This window comes from Corythoichthys intestinalis, chromosome 17 (assembly GCF_030265065.1).
Source record: "Corythoichthys intestinalis isolate RoL2023-P3 chromosome 17, ASM3026506v1, whole genome shotgun sequence".
Lineage (NCBI taxonomy): Eukaryota > Metazoa > Chordata > Actinopteri > Syngnathiformes > Syngnathidae > Corythoichthys > Corythoichthys intestinalis.
Window position 1 is genome coordinate 36,656,102 of NC_080411.1, and position 20,183 is coordinate 36,676,284.

Genomic DNA, 20,183 nt, shown 5'->3' on the forward strand with positions numbered 1-20,183 from the left:
CCGATAGAAAATCTATGGAGGGAGCTGAAAGTCCGTGTTGCCCGGCAGCAGCCCCGAAACCTGAAGGCTCTGGAGAAGATCTGCATGGAGGAGTGGGCCAAAATCCCTGCTGCAGTGTGTGCAAACCTTGTCAAGGACTACAGGAAACGTTTGGTATCTGTAATAGCAAACAAAGGTTTCTGTACCAAATATTAAGTTCGATTTTTGTGATGTTCAAATACTTATTTCATGCAATCAAATGCAAATTTATTATTTAAAAATCATACACCGTGATTTTCTGTTTTTTTGTATTAGATTCCGTCCCTCACAGTTGAAGAGAACTTATGATACAAATTACAGACCTCTACATGCTTTGCAAGTGGGAAAACCGGCAAAATCAGCAGTGTATCAAATACTTGTTCTCCCCACTGTATGTGGTGGTAACTCATCAAAGGTTTGACACCACTTACAGAATAATGAAATTCAAGCTCAAAAACTGCTGTTCCTGGGAGTTCTGTCATATAGGTTAGCCAGATAGTGGTTAGTACTAGAAGCTAATGTGAGCAGTCTTAACTTACTCAGTGCTTATTCAGGTTAAACATTACAAACAGATGGACTCAAAATCACAACAAGAATAACAGAACCCAACAAAAATCCTTTGTTAGGTAAATTTGTTGAATGCACGAGCCAGCTGAGTTTTCTCAAGCAAGCTAGTATGAAAAGCTCATGTTAGCGGTCGGTCTCCATATTTAAACAGTACTCCTTGGAAAATATCACGAACAGATGCTTAGAGTCCTTTATTCACAAATATTTTGTCGATTAGCACTAACGCTGGGAGAACCAAATTAAGTTTGCAACCCTGATTATTGTTGACTCTGTGCTCCCTGTTGTGAAAGATTACAAACATTCATTCACTCATCCATCTTCTGAACCATTTATCCTCACGAGGGTCACGGGGATTGTGGAATCTATCCCAGTTTACAATGAGCATGAGGCAGCATACGCAGAGTTTAAAGGTGGGGGCCAGGGGCCCCCACCTGGTGGCCGAAAAGTTTCATTGCATGTAATTAACTTTCCAATATATGATTGTAAAATTAAGTTTTCCGGTAAAATATTGTCTATAAAGGTTGTAAAGCAATAAAACAAACAACAAAAATGAATGAAATGAACAAAAACTTTTTATAATGGGTCAAAATTATTTTTCAAACAGAACATATGACTAGCACTGTAGACGATCATTTGCTTGGCTTAGCCAAAACACCCGAGGACCGAATAAGTAAGATGGAGATACGTAACTTTTTCAAAAGCCTAAGCTTTCAAAAGCGGCAACAACTACTGAGCAAAAACCAAGGACTGAAAATGTGGACCATGACACCAGAGAGCACCGCCAAAATGGTGAGCAGAGTTTCAATTTTCCCCACCAAAGACGCTATTTGTACAACAGGGCCACCACCGGTGTCTTGCTAATGTAGTTACCCCCGTCCAAAATTGTATTCCCTGGCCGCGGGAGTGCCCACACACACATTTGTTACGAGTTATGTCGACTTAAACAATTAACTGAAGCCAGAAAAGAACCACAGTGACATATTTTGGACATTGACGTTTATTAAACTAGAGAATTTCCATACAGGACTTGAATTACAGTAATAAGACATAGGTCATCCCACGAGTAAAACATTGCCTTTTTTACATTCAGTACGTATGTTGCGTTATACGACAGGATGAAAAAAAAATATATTTTTTTTTTGATGGATGGGCCATGTTTTAAAACCGCGTAGATAACTACATCACCAAAACACTGAAATCAAGCAAATCAGTGCCACGCAGAGCCTCCACCCAGGGGAAACAATTTTTGACAGGGGTAACTATATCGGTAACTACATTGGCACAACACTGGCGGGTGTACTATATTCAATGGATGACGATCTTGGCGAAAAGTAGCTGTCCTAAGCAGCCTGATTTAGGATTCCCCTCAAGAATGATGGGAAACAAAAAAAGCTCATTTTCAACCTATTATGATAAATATTCTTGTAAGTTAATTCTATTGCTGACACTGCGTTTTGGGGTCATCAACATGTTGGAGTGTTCAATCAGCATACCATGCATGTTTTTGGGATTTGGGAGAAAGCTAAAGTACCCAGAAAGAACCTAAGCAGGCAAGGGGAGATCAGAGCCGGGATTGAACCAACAATCTCAAAACTATGAGGCAGACGTGCTAACCACTCTTCCAACAATGATTAAAGATGTTTTCTGCCAAGGGCATATATTTGCATAGGGACGGTAGGGACATAACACTTCCAACTTTTCAGGGTGCTCATTGTCCTCACCAACTTTTAAGCTTGTTTGCTTTATGTAATGAGTTCGGTTCTATAGGTCATTTGAATTGTCTTCCCACATGTTCTAAGGGTAGAACTGACCCTACCATTATTAAGTGAATTATTTTCAATTCCTTCAGACTTAAATTTACCCCTTTTTTTTTTTGCTGAATGTGCCAGTACATTTTTTTACCTTAAACACACGTTATTGGCTGCCGACGTGCATTTATTTAAAATGTATTTATTTATTGTCTACATTATTTTTGAAATAATTTTATTTATAGTCTGTGAGGGCATTTTTTTTTTCAGATAATCATACATTTACCTTAGTCAAGGTAAAACGTTTTCATTTTTGTTGCGTTTAGACAAAAGCAGTTTTGTTTTACCTGAAAGAAGGCTCAATTTTTATTAGTTTTTGCTATACCCTGACTAAGAAGGTTTTCTTTCCGGTTACGGTATATTTATTTAGACAATATTAATTTTGACAATGTTGAGAGGTCTTGAGACAAATGTTTATTTTTTGGATTTTTCCTGTATAGTTAAGAGATTATTAACAAGTGTGTATTTATTGTGTATGTTAATGTTATTTAAATTGTTAAAATATTGCAATTTAAATTTGCTAGTAAAATCCAGACATTTATTCTGAAAGTTTTCGAAATGTTTCTTTAGTAGTTTTTGAAAACAAAGGTTTGAATCGTACAGTGTATCACCTGAGCCAATACACGTGACAGTACAAGTCATTACAGATTTATTTTGCATTGATCATTTAGCCTATCGATCAATTAGGTTCATATTCGTGAGAACTGTAGCTCTGATGCCTGATCTTTTTTATTAATGTCCCGGTTGTACTGTTATATCGTGCCTACCAATGTTGTACCAAACCTACGCCCTTGGTTTCTGCTATAAGTCCTCTCTAGTTGACTCGCACTTGATGCTAATATTAGTAGTCTACATCTTTTGCCAATGCACCTTGTCAGAAATCACAGACAAATTGGCCTAATTGCACCAATTTTCCTCAATTAGCCTGACATGCATGTTTTTGGACTCTGGGAGGAAACTGGAACACCCAGAAAAATCCTACAGAAACGAGGGATAATATGTAAAGCTCAAGCAAGAAAGCTGGGGTATACAAATCCGCAACCCCTGAACTGTGAGGCAGTTAGGCTAACCATTTGTCCATCATGCCACTTTAACGTAAAAGTCTTCAAAATAAGATATAAGCATCAATGAGGAATAGGTCTGACCCTGTCGAATTTTTAACTTTTTGTAACAAAAAAACAACATAAAATGCTACAATTTGGTTAGTTACAATGTAAAGTAGTTATATAAGCATGTTTAATAGAAATAAAATCTCAACAGAAAATAGCCCAAAATGGAGTGTTAAGTTTTGACTGAAATTGTTTGCTTTGCTACAACTGAGCATGACAAAAAAAACACTATCCAAATTAAGCACTCTAATTTTTGACAATTGCTGGAATAACTTGCTATATGGGTCAAGCATAGAAAGCTAGTAGGAAGTGTGAGATGCCGCTAACAATAGCACTGTGACTAAAACAAGCTAGCTAGCTATAAAGCCAAAGTAAGGGGCTTTTCAGGATTTTTAAAAATACTTGTGTTTGTAAATCATCAATTTTGCTACATACACAGTAAATTGGTGCGGTGTTCAGCACCAGTGATTTTCATCGGGCCTGTTGTATTAAAAATAGGGTTGGGCATCGTTTGAATTTGAATTTGGTTTCGATACCGGTTCCAAATGATTCTCGATGGAGTCAAAAAAATTTCATAGATAATATTATTTAAATTCTCGATTATTTATTTTTAATTATATTAACTTTCAATTAACTATGAATTTCTCACAGGACTATTTTTATCTTATATTAAAATATAAGTCTTTGAACTTGAACATAATGAAGTTTTTTTCCACAAAAGTGCACTTTCACAAAGATGTTTATTTTTCAAAAGCTGACGGAGAAAACATTTACATATTCTTTTGCTTATGTTTTAGGGTGTCTTATGCTGCAGGCATTTTCACATGTTATTGAGCTCCTACTAATGGGCAAACCTGGTGCAGAACATCAAACAAACAAAAAAACAACTTGTAAAACCCAGTCCAGATTATTAGCGGGTGCAGTATATAATCAGAAATAGTTTTTGTTGAGGAAAATCATTATACCTGCCTTCTCAGGCAGTAAGCATGAGCATTCTGGACAGATAGTGTCTCCTGCAGTGGAGAACACACGTTCACTGGGTGTAGATGAAGCTTGAACACATAACAGCTGGTGGCTGGTGCTCACAGCAGAGTAGAAAAGTAAATGTCATGCGTCACGATGAAAAAAAACCTAATGATGCACGTTGATACGATGGAGTATTAAGGCCAAATTAATCAATCTTAAAAAAGGATTACGAGATTAGTCGTACTATTGCCACGAGAAAGTCGCAAATATTACATTAGCGGTAAGGTAGCTGTGAGCCGCTACGTGCTTTACATACATGTATGTACCCTAGCTGGGAGTTTTGACAAAGCATTAGTATAAATTTCTTCTATTGATAATAATTTGATGATTTAATGCTGTTGATTTTAACGGAAACGGCAACACGCTACATAAAGTACGTAACTGCTTATATAGCTACATTAACCCGATGTAATAATACGGGTCACGGAGGCAGCAGAAGACAGACGCAATTTATTGTTTTACTTACCTTGTTCTGACTGGTTAGAAGTCCGGCGCAGTGCGTTAAATACGCGGCACTCAGCTATGCACTACTCGGCACTTGTATTCCATGAAGCCGGAGTTGTTTAATCATATTGGTCGTGCAGCCAGCTTTGCATGTTATAGCTGCGTTGCAAAATATAGCTATTTTGCAAATGTTGCACTGAGCTCACTAGGCATTTTTCTTTGTGAAGTTGAGCCAAACTTTTCAGCACCGCCGCCCACTGTCTACGATTGAAATCAAGTTGCAATGTACAAGCGCCACACTTCATGTGGCTTCTTTTTCGTCGTGTTCCGCAGCTTTTTTTCCGGTCAGAGCATCGAAACTTGGAATGAAAATTTTAAAATTCAAACAGTTCCAGGAGAACCGTAGTGTTAGTCCCAGATCCCATCGATGCTCGATGCTCAACCCTAATGAAAAACAGGGAGAATGATTTCGCTCATTTTGTTTGTTAGTGAGAATTGAACTCGAGCATCATCCAAAGAACATGCTGGGGGTTGGAAAATCGATCACCAAGTTGACAGCACTAACTGTTTTAATTTCAACAAGTGTACATGTGGAACTACATAAGCTAAAAAATTGTTTTGTCAAGAGTGTCTTTGCATTTGTAACTTTCCAAAGGATTTCATTTTTTATAGCGCCCGTATAAAATGCTCAAAGCAAAAGCCACAGAAGAAATGTTAGAAATTTAATAAAATGACACATACAGCATATTTTGATGGTTTTCATCTTCTTTACTAAGGTACACAGGTGTTCATGACTCGAGGTCAGCTGATGAATTGTCATCTCTGCGCTGGAATCAAACACAAGGTCTTGCTGCGCCGTCTGTTAGCGACGTTCTTTGATCGGTAAGACTGCCTTGTAAGCGTTTAGTCACACAATTTAAAAACTCATTCACACTCCCATCTGTGTCCACTTTATGCAATACATTTTGCTTGTCGCTGTGTTTGACTCTGCCCTGTGGTGGTGACTGTGGTGAATTGCAGAAATACTCTAGCCAACAGCTGCGGGACTGGTATTCGCTCCTCCACCAGTGACCCCAGCAGGAAACCCCTGGACAGCAGGGTCCTCAACGCTGTCAAACGTAAGTCTTTGCTGCTGGAAAAAAATACATTAGGTCTGGGCAACATGGCCAAAAAAAGATTTACAATCTTTTCTGATTTTTCATAAATGAAATTTACAATTTTTTCAGATTTTTTTTTTATCGTCACGAAAAAAAATAAAAGCAAAACACAGAAAGATCGAAACACGTTCAACCCTTTATGATAGAGTTGTTTGACAATGACTATTTAACAGATAGTCCAATATTGTCCAACTCCAAAAATCCAATACTGATATAGACGGTCGTGGAATCAACATATTGTTAGGGCTGCAACTATCAATTATGTTAGTAGTCGATTAATCCATCAACTAATTAGTTTTGAATAATCGAGTGATTGGATTAGGAACATTTAATGCGTTGCAGAATAAATTTTAGGAGATGGAAAACAAAAGCCTTGCTCAGATTGCACAAAAGAGCATTAAATGCGAATACAAAATAAAATGCATCTTGTGTTCTTCAAACTATGCAGAATTGCACTTTCATCTAAAAATGAGCTTAGCCCTAAACGGCATTAAAAAATGAATAAATGAGGATCTAAGTAGAACAAAATAATAATTGGCTAACTTAGTATTGCAAAAGTCTGCTAGCTTAAATGCTATAAAATGCTAACATTGTTTCACAATACCCTTAACAAATCATTCAAACACATATTCCTACAAAAAAGCTAAATATACCTATAAATTAAATTAAGAATGCATTAAAAAAAACATGAGCTCAAACAAAAACCTACCTTATGTTGGTCTTAACAGGGAGCCGCTGGATTCAACCATGTTAAATGAGTTATGTCATATTCAGCATTGCCACTAAAGGGCTGTGTATCCATCCATATCGATAACACTAAATGCAAACACTTTCAAAACAAATCATTACAACGCCACTCTAATTAAACGAATAATCGAAGCGGCAAAATTTGATTTGAAGCTTTTTCCTGATCGAATTACTCGAGGTAATCATTGCAGCACTACATTTTATATCTCATTGTATTGTGATGCCCCACTGGAATCATTAATAATGTTAAAGTTGAAGGTTTTCCAAGTAATAATTCTGTGAAAAACAAGACTACGTCAACTGAAGATGTGGAAAAAGTGCCTATATTACATCACTAGTCCAGACAATGTATTGTTAGTAAGTTATTCTCAAGATGCATTTTGCTTGACTTTTCCACAGATTTTATTACTTTTCTTAGTGTCTATTTCTTTCTGGTAACACATATTTGTTATGAGTTAATAATACATTGTATTCATATCATTTATTGTTCATCTAATTTTTGCACCATGAATGCTAATGCTCTGCTCACATAACATCCCAAGCATCTTGATTTGGAGACATTGAATTGTCAATAAGCATAACTGCTATGCTAATAATCTGTGACTAGCCCTTATACAAAGTCAGAAAGTTTCTATATTCACTTGAAAGCAACAGGCACATTGGCCCAAATCCGATAATGAAAAAACAAAGTCGATATTATCTGATATCATTTTAAAATGCTTTTATCAGCCGATCTTCTCGAATAACTCAAATTATGTAAAAAAAAAAAAAAAAAAAAAACTTTTTCAACCATCAAGCTTATATAATTTTTAATTCCTAGAACATACAGTTTAAGACTTTTTAAGGCCTGGATTTTGGAAAAAATCCATTTAATGACTTACAATGCTTTTTAATGACCCACATAACAACTTTACTTTATGGGGCACTTATTAAACTCACTGGCTGCCGTTAAAAGCGCTAGATTTCCAATCCTTTTTGAGTTGGAGGGGCGAATGAACATTCGTCTCCCATGATTCGGTAGTAACGCGCTACATTTACTCCATTACATTTACTGGAGTAAATTTTTGAGAAAAATGTACTTCTAAGAGTAGTTTTATTAAGCCATGCTTTTTACTTGAGCAGATTTGTGCTGAAGAAACGATACTCTTAGTCCGCTACTGCACTAGTCATAACATTTTTCTTCTTTATTCTACATACATTATTAGATTGTACTTATTTTCTGCCAGAGATGTTAATGGTGGCTCAACCAGTTTCACAATAAGACGTCGCAACAATAATCGTATGTCTCCATTACACTAATCGTGCTTGCGATTAAGCTTGCCATTCTATGATCACGCCAGCTTGTTCAATCATGTGGCATCTTTAAAGGGATCTACGGATAGAAAGACTTGAAAGAATAAAATGATAAACTTTATTGTGAGTTAAAATAATTTGATATTGAAACCCATCATTCTGTTTTCGTTTTTATAAAATTTGTCAAATTACTTTAACTAGTAGGTTGCCACTGCTGTTGACGTCACATGGTTAAGCTGCCGGGCTTCCAGAGTATGACTCTTGTGACATAAACATGTCATCTGTTCAACCTTTTCAATTTGAACCCGAGAGGAACATTAATGAGGTGTCGATATTTCACAAAACGAGCAGGAAAAGCAAAACGAACAGGAAAGACGGCATGAAACAAGACAAGAGTATGACAAACCCGGTGTTCTGCCAAAATGTGCTACACCAGTGAAACGTCTACAAGAGGCGAATTTGGTACCCAAAGTCCGACCGTGCGCTTTCAGCTTGTTTTGTTTAGATGCATACAGACAGAACATACTAAAGATGCCTTAAGAAAATACTTAATGGTAGTAATATCAAATTAGAGTGGTTTAAATATGCTACGTGACTAATGTGGTCAACAGATCAACAATCTACTTTTTAAAGCTACCAGAAGAAAAAAAACAATGTTTAAAAGTATGAGAGGGAAACCCCCACAAAAATTATTTTGAGGCAATGAATAGGTAATAAAAGACTGAATAAAAACACAAATAGTAAGTAGTCGCCGATTTTAACTGATTAACACATTTGTTGGACGTCTCTCTGTGTAGAAGGAATTAGACTAACCCGTTAGTATTTGCGAGTGACAGCACCAATCTACATCATCACCCTGAGCATCCATTGCGCACTTTAAACATGGCGCCCTCCGTAGGTCAAAACATGGACTAAATATTATAGATTTTTAGATCAATAGCAATATTTCATGTGATTCTAATAACATTTTAGTAAAAGACAATTTTGAGAGATTGTGGCTTATTAGAGCCTACAAGTCTTTAAGTCCGAGGATCCCTTTAAAGCACTGGAAAAAAATTGCAAATTTGACATAGCCATCAACATGACTCGAAAGCGAAAGATTTTAATCTTTTTTTTTTTTAATTTGCCAACGATTGACCACAGAAAACTGGAGATATGAGCATTTTAGTTCATAACCGGAAATATGTTTTCTCCACTAGAGGGTACTCATGCTCTGGACAAGTAATGCTTAATTTCTGTTGATGTATTTTCTCGCCAGAATTCAATGTTTTGTGGGGGGGTTGTATTTCTTTGGTTTAATGTGGTTATGTAACATTTTATAGTGCAGTATAATAACAGTTCATATAGATAACTTTGAGCTGAGGAAAAAAATACGATTGTTAAAAAAAAAAAAAAAATCAAACGTCTTAAACATTTACTCACCATGTTACTCGTTACTTGAGTACGTTATTTGAATCACTACTTTTACTTGAGTAATATTGTTTGGAAGTAACGATACTCTTACTTGAGGAAAAGGTTTGGCTATTCAAGCCACCTCTGTGCATAGTCCAGCAGACGAAGCAATAGCTAGCGCACTGTTTTGAAGGCATCATGAGCAAGGCTAGGGCTAAGTTCACAAAACGTCTCATTTCAAGTAAGCATAACTTAATATTTCAAGTTAGCACAACTCAACATTTAAGTTCTACTCACTCAGAAATGTAAGCTTTGCCCTAAAACCATAGGCGGAGTTTGACTTTTGGGGCTGTGGGGGGGCGGGGGGGCACAACATGTTGATGACCCCGAAACGCAGTGTCAGCAATAAAATTAACTTACAAGAATATTTATAATAATAAGTTGACAATGAGCGTTTTTTGTTTCCCATCATTGTTGAGGGGAATACTTTACGCCAAGATAGTCATCCATATAATATGGTACGCCCGCCGGTGTCATGCCAATGTAGTTACCACCCTCAAAAATTGTATCCCCTGAGCGGAGCATATGGAGGTAGATTTGTGTCTTTATTATTCAATCAAAAAAAGTTGCTTCAATCAAAGATATATATTTTCAACCCCCCAAAAAAAATCGCTTCAATTAAAAAAAAATGTGTTTTAATGTAAAAATACATTGGAAACTCAAAACAACTAAAAAAAAATGCATGTGAAAGCTATTTTTCTTGGATTTTAAATTTTTTTTTTTTTTTAAATTGAAGTCGTCATTGAAGTAATGTTGATTTGTGTTTCTTTTATTGAAGCAATCTTTTTTGTGTTTGGGCCATATTAAGGGGAGGGCATTTGTGTCTCAATCATTAAATCCCTCAAAAAGTTGCTTAAAATGGTAAAAAATATATATATATTTTCAAAGAAAAAAAATCATTTGAAAAATAAAATTGCCCTCCCCTAATATTTTTTTAAAATGAAAATTATATGCAAAGCAAATGACCATCTAGGGTGCTAGTCACATGATCTGTTTGAAAAATAATTTTGACCCATTATAAAATATTTTTTTGTTCATTTCATTCATTTTTGTTGCAGTTATATTGCTTTTATTTATTACATGCAATGACACTTTTCGGCCACCGGGGGGATCCCCCCCCCCTTAAAATCCGCTTATGCCTAAAACCTCATAATTAAAGTTAGCACAACTGCTCCATCATATTTAATGGGGTTAACTTGATGAGTTAGGAATACTCAAAGTAACTAGTTGGTGATGTAAACTTACATTTGTGTTGTGCCTGGTTCAAATCTTAAAATAGCACAGTGCCTTAAGTCTTTTGTTGTTCTTTTGTGTGTTGCAGTCTACTGTCAAAACTTCAACCCTAACTTCAAGGAGAGCGAAATGAATGTGATTGCTGCTGACATGTGCACCAACGCCCGACGCGTGCGTAAGCGCTGGTTGCCCAAGATCAAGTCTATGCTGCCCGACGGAATGGAAGTGTACCGTGCCGGAATGGCCATGGGTGCCGCCACCCCCGTGCCCGTGGGCCTGAACCTGGGACTGGGCGCCACCCCGCAACAGGTGACGCTTCCTTTTGAGACCGACTTCAAAAGCTTCGACCAGAGGTTGTACCCCGAGCGCAAGGACCCCCTGCGGACTCATCCGGCGCTAGCCGACGGCAGCCCGGGGTCCGGGGCGGCGGCGGCAGCTTCCGAAGGAGAAGCGGGAGGAACCCAGGAAGAGCAGGAGGAGGACGAGGACGACGCCGGTTTGGAGGCTAGTGACACCTCCGCCAATTTGATCCCCAACGGCAGCGACGCGTCCGCTTGCGACGATGCGCCGCCCGAGCAAGAAGCTTTCGGACAAGGCCTGAGGGTGAACGGACAGTGAATGTCGCCTCGCAACTCGTCATGAAGTTCTTCTTACCTTTTGCTTGTTCTCCTCCTCCTACCATCTTTCTTCTTCTTCGTCTGTGCTTCCTCCGCGGTGCAAAAAGCTTGTGATCGTACGCCAGGGGAATTTGCCACACGTATGCGTGCTGAGGCGCTTACGTGCACCTGCCCTTTTGTTGATGCACAAAAAGTGCTCCAAGCAGACGCAGGCATCAAGATAAGTCACTCTTCTACTCCTTTCAAGAAGTCTTTCGCTGAATTTCACCTTGACAAATAATGTGACTGCCATACAAAAATTCCCGTTTTGCCAGCACTTTATAAACTTTCTCCAAAAATGAAAGCAATAGTTTGATAGATAAAAGTAAAGTCTAGCTGCCATTGACGTCGATAGATGTCCAATCCATTTAAGATGTGAGCAGCAAATGAATAATAGTCCACTTCCAGTTCAAATGGGATTGGGTGTCTACTTGTGATAAATTAATTAAAATTCACAGAAAAATGGAAAGAGCCACATGATAGGACATCTAATGCTGTCAATGGCCATGGAAGAGTCAAGTACATACAAAGTTTAAATTTACAGATTGTGCTTATTTTATCTGTTGACGATTGGATGTATCATAGATATATATATTTATCTTTTCAACATGGGCTAAAATGACTCCCAAATGTCTCGTGCACTGACAATTTTTATATGGGTCCTGAGAGCTGCTGTGACTTTTTTCTTCGTCAAAAATCATTTGTGCACGTAGGATACAGATCAGTTTTCATTTGATAAATTTTTACAAAAATATTTGTTTCTAATTTTGTTAATGATTAGTGTCGGTAAATCCACCTGTGATAAAAACATGGGCCAAAAATTGCAACTAGCTTTGTCGTCTCAGAATTCCGACAATTTTTTTTTGCTGCGTCTATCTGGACCAATCTCGAAATTTTACGTGTTGGTAGCCTATCTAGGGACGATAACATGAGGCCGGAAATCTTAGCTTTTTTTCCATCTTAATGATGTTATTACACTTTATCGCAATGATTCAATGTTGAACTGTTCTAATGGTATATTGACAATTAGAGATACAACCATGTATTTCTGGTTTGTGACAGTGACTATGCCTACGTCTGCTTTTGGACAGCACTTCTCGGCCACACTCTTACACATACACACACTGAATACATAAAGTATAATTGCTAGCCAACGCATTGATAAAAAGAAAAATATCCACGCGCTGCAACGATGCTTTTGTAGTACAAAATTCTTGTCTTGGGTAAAAGAACATGCACTAAATGGTACATTGCATGCCCACGTACCAAGGATGGATGATTAAACAACCGATCTATAGAGAAGTGCAAGTGTCAAACATGGAAATGACTGTTTAGGGGTTCATGTTATTAATTGTATTTTCATACTGAGAGCTTAGCTCAGTGCGCTCCGTGTTGTCACCTGGGTGTGACCCAGAAGTGGCTTGTGTATGACACAATTCACGGCGCGCGCTGCCACCCTGCCCAGATTTTCCGAGCGAAGCCCTGTTTTACCGTTCACATCCACATGATCCTCCTCAGTCCAGCTCCCCTCCTATTATATGACCCCCCCCCCCCCCCCAATAGTGGTTAGGGCGGGTAAATTATCGACACGCTGGCTTTTTGCATTTGCACTCTAAAAGACTTTAGATCATTTTTGAAAATATGTGACTGAATGATGATGCGACTGAAAACGCCGTTCCAAAACAGGAGGGCAACATCAAATATGGATTTAAGAGCTATTTATTTGTCTTACGCGCGTGCTTTTCTTTCCATGCCATTTAATCCTAGCCTGTTTTACTTGTTCATGTTCCCGATTGGTGTTGAATTATCATTTACTCCCCCGCAAAAAGTTTAGCAGATGAACAAGTGATACAAAAATTGACGCAAAAAAAAAAAATGGGATTGCCCTGAATATGTTTGTTTATTCCAAAAAGACGTGCCATTTGCAAGGTTATTTGGAGGCAAGCTTTAAGATGGTCCTGCACAGGGTTGTAATTGCACTATAGGAAATAATGTAAATGATGTTTACAGTGTCTTTTAGGTTTTTCTTTTGTTTTTGTTTACTTAGAACAGGGCTAGCATAGGCTAGAACGGCTTAGAAGCTCGAATGAATGTAAATGTTAGCTCTGCTTCAGCAAAAGTTTCTGAACGGTCTTCCAATAAGTGCAAATGGCAGCCTTTTTCCCCCCAGTATCAGTTGCTTTTAGCACTCATGAAATGACACAAATGGGTGCATCTCAAATTAGCATACTGTGGGAAGTGAGTAGTTCTAAAAGTAAAACTTGTGTATTAAATTCACTTAAAGGGAACCTCGGACTTAAGGACTTGTAGGCTCTAATAAGGCACAATTATTTTCTTTTACTAAGATGTTATTAGAAACATAAAATATTGCCATTGATTTAAAAATCCATAATATTTAGTACATGTTTTGACCTATGGAGGGCGCCATGTTTTATGCGCGCAATGGACGCTTGAGGTGATGACGAACTTTTTCATACACTAGACCGGGGGTCGGGAACCAATGTCTCGCAAGCCATATATGGCTCTTTTGACGGGCGCATATGGCTCTCTGCCAAAACTGTCATCTTAAATGTGGAACCCGCCGACTTGCTTGACATGAACCAGCTATGATGAGCGGATGGCGCATTCGCACATTAATCTTGGACACTTCAAATGTGTGTCGCAATAATAAGTCGGGTGGCGCAGAGATGGCCTTGTTCGTTAAGTCACCACTCAGGGGTCTGGCCCTCCCGACTCAATGCCGAGCAAACAGGAGTATATAAAAAATACATAAGGGAAAATTAAACCCTGAAAGGGAACCGCATAGTACCCCAAGTCACATAGACGTGTGATTGCTTTCGTGACTGTCAAATTGAGCGAGAGGTTCCGCCTGTCTCGACCACTGTTACGCACACGTCCCCCTGATCGTCCCCGATTGTCGTTTCCACTTCCAGGAAATATACGCGGTGCCACACCATGTTTCTATTTGTTATTTTCCTTGTAGTGAGTGCACAACTGCGCAACGATTGTAACAACCCAAGCAACAATGTTAGACTTTCTTTGTCGTTTTCTCAAGATTTATTTCAATCGCAACTCGGCGACTGCTCGTAAAAGCAGAATGTATTCACGAAAGAAACAGTGCTTACAAAATGGACTCGGACAAGCTGGCAAAAGAACATAGAATATACAGTGTGTGTTTTTATACACACACACTGTATGGCTCTTGTGGAATCACATTTTAAAGTACGTTGAGTTTTGGTTCTCTCTAAAAGGTTCCCGACCCCTGCGCTAGACAAACACTACCAATCTTCTGAAATTCCTTCTATGCAGCGAGACGTCCAACACATGCAACCATCGGTTAAAAGCGGCGAGTACTTACTAATTTTTTATTGAGCATTTTTTTTTTTTTTTACCTTTTCCTTGCCTCAAAATATTTTTTGCGGGTGTTTCCCTCTCATACTTTTAAGCACTGTGTTTTCTTGTGATCGCTTTAAAGCAGATTGTTGATCTGTTGACCACATTAGTCACGTAGTGTATTTAAACCACCCATATTTGATATTACTTCGTTGAAGTATTTTCTTACGGCATCTTTAGTATATTCTGTCTGTATGCGTCTAAACAAAAGCTGAAAGCGCACGGCAGTACTTTGGGTGTCAAATTCGTCTCTTGTAGGACGTTTAGCCGGTGTAGCACATTTTGGCAGAACACCGGTTTTGTCATAGTCTCCTCTCATCCCGTCTTTCCTGTTCATTTTGCTTTTGCCGCTCGTTTTGTGAAAGATCGAGAGTGCTGTCATGCTCATTAATGTTGCTCTTGGGTTCAAATTGAAAGGGTTGAACAGATGACATGTTTATGTCGCAAGAGTCATACTCTGGCAGCGTAACCATGTGACGTCAACAACAATGGCGACCTACTAGTTAAACTAATTTTACAAATTGTATAAAAACGAAAACATCAAGAAGGGTTTTCATATCAAATTATTTTAACTCATAATAACGTTTATCTTTTAAGAACTACAAGTCTTTCTATCCGTGGATCCCTTTAACGATCATCACCTTTAATAGTTCGTTTTTAAACTGAATTTCTGAAATACTTTTTTTTTTTTATCAACCATATTCGATTTTGAGATGCACCTGTAGATTTCCTCAAATAATGGCCTGTCCCGATATCCCAATTGCCGTATATAGTGCCGAAACGTAATGATTCACAACACGCACCCTTCCTCTTGCTATTTTGTCGTTTATTCAGAACATCACACGATTTAGCACAAGTTGTCGTGGCTCTTTTACTACCTCTGAAATCAGAAAATTACAGGTTGAGTTGAGTACCCGTATTCTGCCTTCCATTCATCCAGGCAATTTATCGGGTGCCGTTACGACACTGACGCTACCTCTGAAGGTGGAATATTCCCGGACTGACTGCCTGGTTCCCACCTTGTCAAAACCGGAAAAATACATTGAAATCCCTGGCTTTTGTAGGCAGTGTGAAAGGGGCTTTTAATATAGGCCGCTATGGCTGTACTACCTCTAAAATAAGGAAATTGCCAGGTTAAAGGGGAAGTTCAAAATTTTTTACATCAGTCTTAATCTTTAATCTTAGCGAAGATTTAATTAGTCAGTGAACTTGATTCCAACAAATTCCGTGTAGTTTGTTAGTTATTTGTTGTTATTTGTTGGTTTCAGGGCTCCAGAGTGGCTAAGCTAGCGCGAGTCAACGGTATGATCTTAGCATGCTAATAAAAACAACATGTACACACATGAAAATCGTCGATGACCCATGCAATCAATAGTGTTGGACATGTTTTCAGGATGAAGTTATCAAAACTTACTATTGCATGTGAATATTGGCAGCCTGAACAGCAACATTTGTAATCCAGAAGCTCTGCAGAGGAGCAGGCGGAGTGATATCACATTGTTTTGTTTTTTTTTTATCGCTGATTTTTTTATGTTGTAGCCAGCACCAAGTAACCAGTTTATATTGTTCCTCCTTCTTCAGCAGGAATTAGTGTAAACTTTCTTTTGCCCATTTCTTCTGTCTGTTTCCACAGCCTCTAAATGCACATTTCGCTATGTTGCCAGCCATAAATTAAACAAACTAATGCTGCATTCAAAGAAAGTGGGAAGTCAGTTTCCAACCTCCGATCTGGAAAAATATCATTGTAACGCCTCCACTATTTGATCACTTACAAGAAGGCAGGTTTGCTGGAGGTCAAAATGTCATTTGATGACTAAAATAAAAAACTTGTCGGCTTTAGCCATCTTTGCTGTTTACATTAGCTAGGAACGCTTTGAGGTCGCAACTTGTACCCTCCGAGCGGGATGTCTGACTTCCAACCTTTCTCGAATGCAGCGTGAGCACGAGTGGCCGACGCACTCTTCTCCATTGTGGTCGTATTACGCATCTTAAAAAAAAATACCGTAATTTTCGAACCATAAGCTGCTACTTTTTTCCTTTATTTTGAATCCTGCAACTTATAGTCCAGGACGGCTTACTTGCTGATTTGGGTTAATAGGTAACACGTGCCTCCTAGCATGCATTGCAGCGCCACAGATGTAAATAGCAATCCAAATTCATGTTCTGTGCTCATTACTTATTCAGTTACTGTTCCAGTTGTTTCATAAATTGCTAGTTATGGTATTTGGTAACAATTTATTGGACAGCGGCGTCATAAGACTGTCATAAGACCATCATAATTATGACACGACACTATCATGGGCATTACTTAATGCTTATGACAGATGTCATTAGGTGTCATCCGGCAAATTATGTCAGTAACTCAGATCTTTTACATCCATTCAAAAGTGAGATAATTTGCCAGATAACACTAAATGATATGTGTTATAAGCATTCATTAATGTTCATTACAGTGTCATGTCATAATTATGATTGTCTACTGACAGTCTGATGGCGCCACTGTCAAATGAAGTGTCACCAAATACCATAACCAATAGAGGTGTGCGAAATTTCCGATTCTTAGATTATTTGCGATTCAGCCGTGGAAGGATCGAGAACGATTCACAAACATCCAAATTCCGATTATTGATATATTCCAAGTAAAGCGGAACTAAAACACATTTAGCGTGGTCTTGGGAACGCAGTGAGGCAGGGCCGGCCTAGGCCATTTGGGGGCCCGAAGCAAAATAATGCAAAGGGGCCCATATTTTTGGCCCACCATTTCGTCACAGTGTACTGTGAAACCCATACATGCAATCCAAGCCATACGTCCATATTTTGTATATTAATCAGATTTTGTTGTTGATGTTGTTGTTGTTGTTGCATTCTTCAAACTTCTCACCCCAAATGATTGTCAGTACTTACAGTATAGCGCCAAACCTTTTTCTAAAAGAGGAAAGAAGTTAAGGAAGAACTTTTATTTTTTTTAAGCTTGTAATCAAGTATCAAAACTCACAAAAGTCAAATAAAGCAAACTGTAGTGAACAAAATAGAATATAAATTAAACAATTGCCAGATTGGGGGCCCCCCTAGTGGTCAGGGGCCCTAAGCAGCTGCATAGTCTGCGTATAGGCTGGGCCGTCCCTGCAGTGAGGAATGGACCAAGAGTAAACGTCATGCTTTACATTACCCGGGTAATGACACTGCTCAACTCACGGCTCTAGCTCAACTCATGCGGCTAGATAAAAAACAATAATAACTGACTGCTGCCGACAGCCGCTACAAACTACGCTCACATAATGCTACGGTAGATATCACATATATAAAGAACTACATGTGAAATGACAGACTTGCCGGAGTTAGTAAACAGCCGGCATCTTAAAGCAGTAGACTTCCCTGGAAGCCTGTTTTAGCGAACCTTCCAAGCGAACCTAGTTAACTTTTTTTTATCCAAAATACTCCAAAATCCATCTTTGAATGATGAAACCATTTTAAAACTTTCACATGTCGAAAGTAGACAGAAGGGAATAACGGGACAACTTAAATGGTTGATTTACAACATTAAATTAATAGAATGTAGTCTAAAGCTGCTGATCCAGAATGGAGACTTGAGTATTTTATTTACTGTTTTGAACTCTTAACTTGATACTGAAATAGTCGTTTATTTAAGCCTGAGAGGATTTTTGTACAAATTTTTTAAAGTAATGTACGAAACATTAAAAGCAGCAAATGGCTGGGGAGGAGGGTGCATCAATAATTAAATCGTAGCCTCTGAATCGTAATCGAATCGTTAGGTGCCCAAAGATTCCCAACTCTAACAACTATCAATTAAATGAAACAACTGGAACAGTAACTGAAAAAATAATTAACACTGAACATAAATTTTGACTGTTAATTACATCTGTAGCGCTGCAGTGCATGCTAGGAGGTATGATGGACAACAACAGTGTTGACAGCAGGTGGCAGCAGAGGTTGATTGTCTCCCCCAAGGGAGCAGTGATTGCCAAATAAAGCTTCTTGAAGCAATGAAACTCTGAAGCCAATTGGTTCAAAGCTTCATGGTGGTTCATTTGGTCTCAGACAGTCTTATGATGCCACTGTCAAAGTTTTACCGGTTAACATCTTTTGGTGAAAATATTCCATAATGCATTGCGGACAGCTGTGGCTTATAGTCCAGTGCAGCTTATCTATGAACAAATACCGTTTTCGTGTCACATTTGGTGGGTGGCGGCTTATAGTCAGGTGCACCTTATAGTACAAAAATTATGGTAGTCCTGCAGAATGAAATGAATTACGGCAGTTTTTTTGTGACTTTGTTTTGGCAGCATGGGTGTTTCGGAACAATACTCTTCAGTTTGAATGTATTTGACTATTGGATCTGTTTGTAAATCTGTATCGTTTTTTTATTGGCATGCTAAGTTGGTCCCATTGACTCACGCTAGCTTAGCTACTCTGGAACCCTGAAACTAACAAATAACTAACGAACTACACGGAATTTGTTGTAATCAACTACACCAACTAATTAAAAACCCTGTTAACTCGAAGATTAAACCTAATGTAAAAAAAAAAAATTCAGAACTTCCGCCCCCTTATTCCATATCTGTTCCCTGCATAGTCAACAAGAAACATCTTTTATAGACAGTATAAATACAGCTTTACACACAGTTGGCAATCTGCCTCTGTTACTACCTCTGAAGGCGGAAAATTGCCAGGTACCCTTTAGCGCCCTTCGTTAATGCCGCTTCTAATTTCCTGAAATTTAAATTACAACTTTTAAAGGTTCAGTCACACCTCTGTTGTGCTCTGATACTACCTCCACAGGCGGAAAATTACCAGGTCAGTTCCGTTTATACAGATTTTTTTATTTTTTGAAAAATAAAATGAAAACTGTCAGGAAAAAGTTGGCTCTTTTGAGGGAGTGTAAGGTGCTCTTTGCGTAAGCGCCGTCTGGCCTCTGTTACCGCACTGCTACTACCTCTGAATGTTGAATCATGCCGGGTCGTTCTTTCTTTCCAACTGACTGAAAAAACTGTTCCAACACGTGAAAAAGGCAGGAGCATTTTCTGCAGTTTCAGGCAGCACGGCCCTGCCGTTGTTGAGTCTTTGACATCGTCGCACCTCCTGAAGTGGGAATTCGCTTTGTTGACGCCATGCCCAACTCTCATTGCCTGAAAGGAAGAAAAAACTATTTATGAGTAACCGAAATCTTGGCCACTATTTGAGGAAATAATGTAATTCACTGGGAATAATTGAGCTGATCTTTTTTTTAATCATATTTTGAGTTCCTTAAGTTCAAAATTG

General features: G+C 38.4%; 1 protein-coding gene across 3 annotated transcripts in view; it reads left to right on the forward strand.

The window, feature by feature from the left end:
- Positions 1-19,898, forward strand: part of LOC130905159 (nucleus accumbens-associated protein 2) — a 119,192-nt gene extending 99,294 nt beyond the window's left edge. For all 3 annotated transcript variants that reach the window (XM_057818282.1, XM_057818279.1, XM_057818281.1), the window contains 3 exons: positions 5,749-5,854; positions 5,993-6,090; positions 10,943-19,898. In XM_057818282.1, coding sequence (XP_057674265.1) covers positions 5,749-5,854; positions 5,993-6,090; positions 10,943-11,472 — 734 coding nt within the window. In that variant the 3' untranslated portion in view covers positions 11,473-19,898. The remainder of the gene's footprint in view (positions 1-5,748; positions 5,855-5,992; positions 6,091-10,942) is intronic.
- Positions 19,899-20,183: the final 285 nt, after the last annotated feature.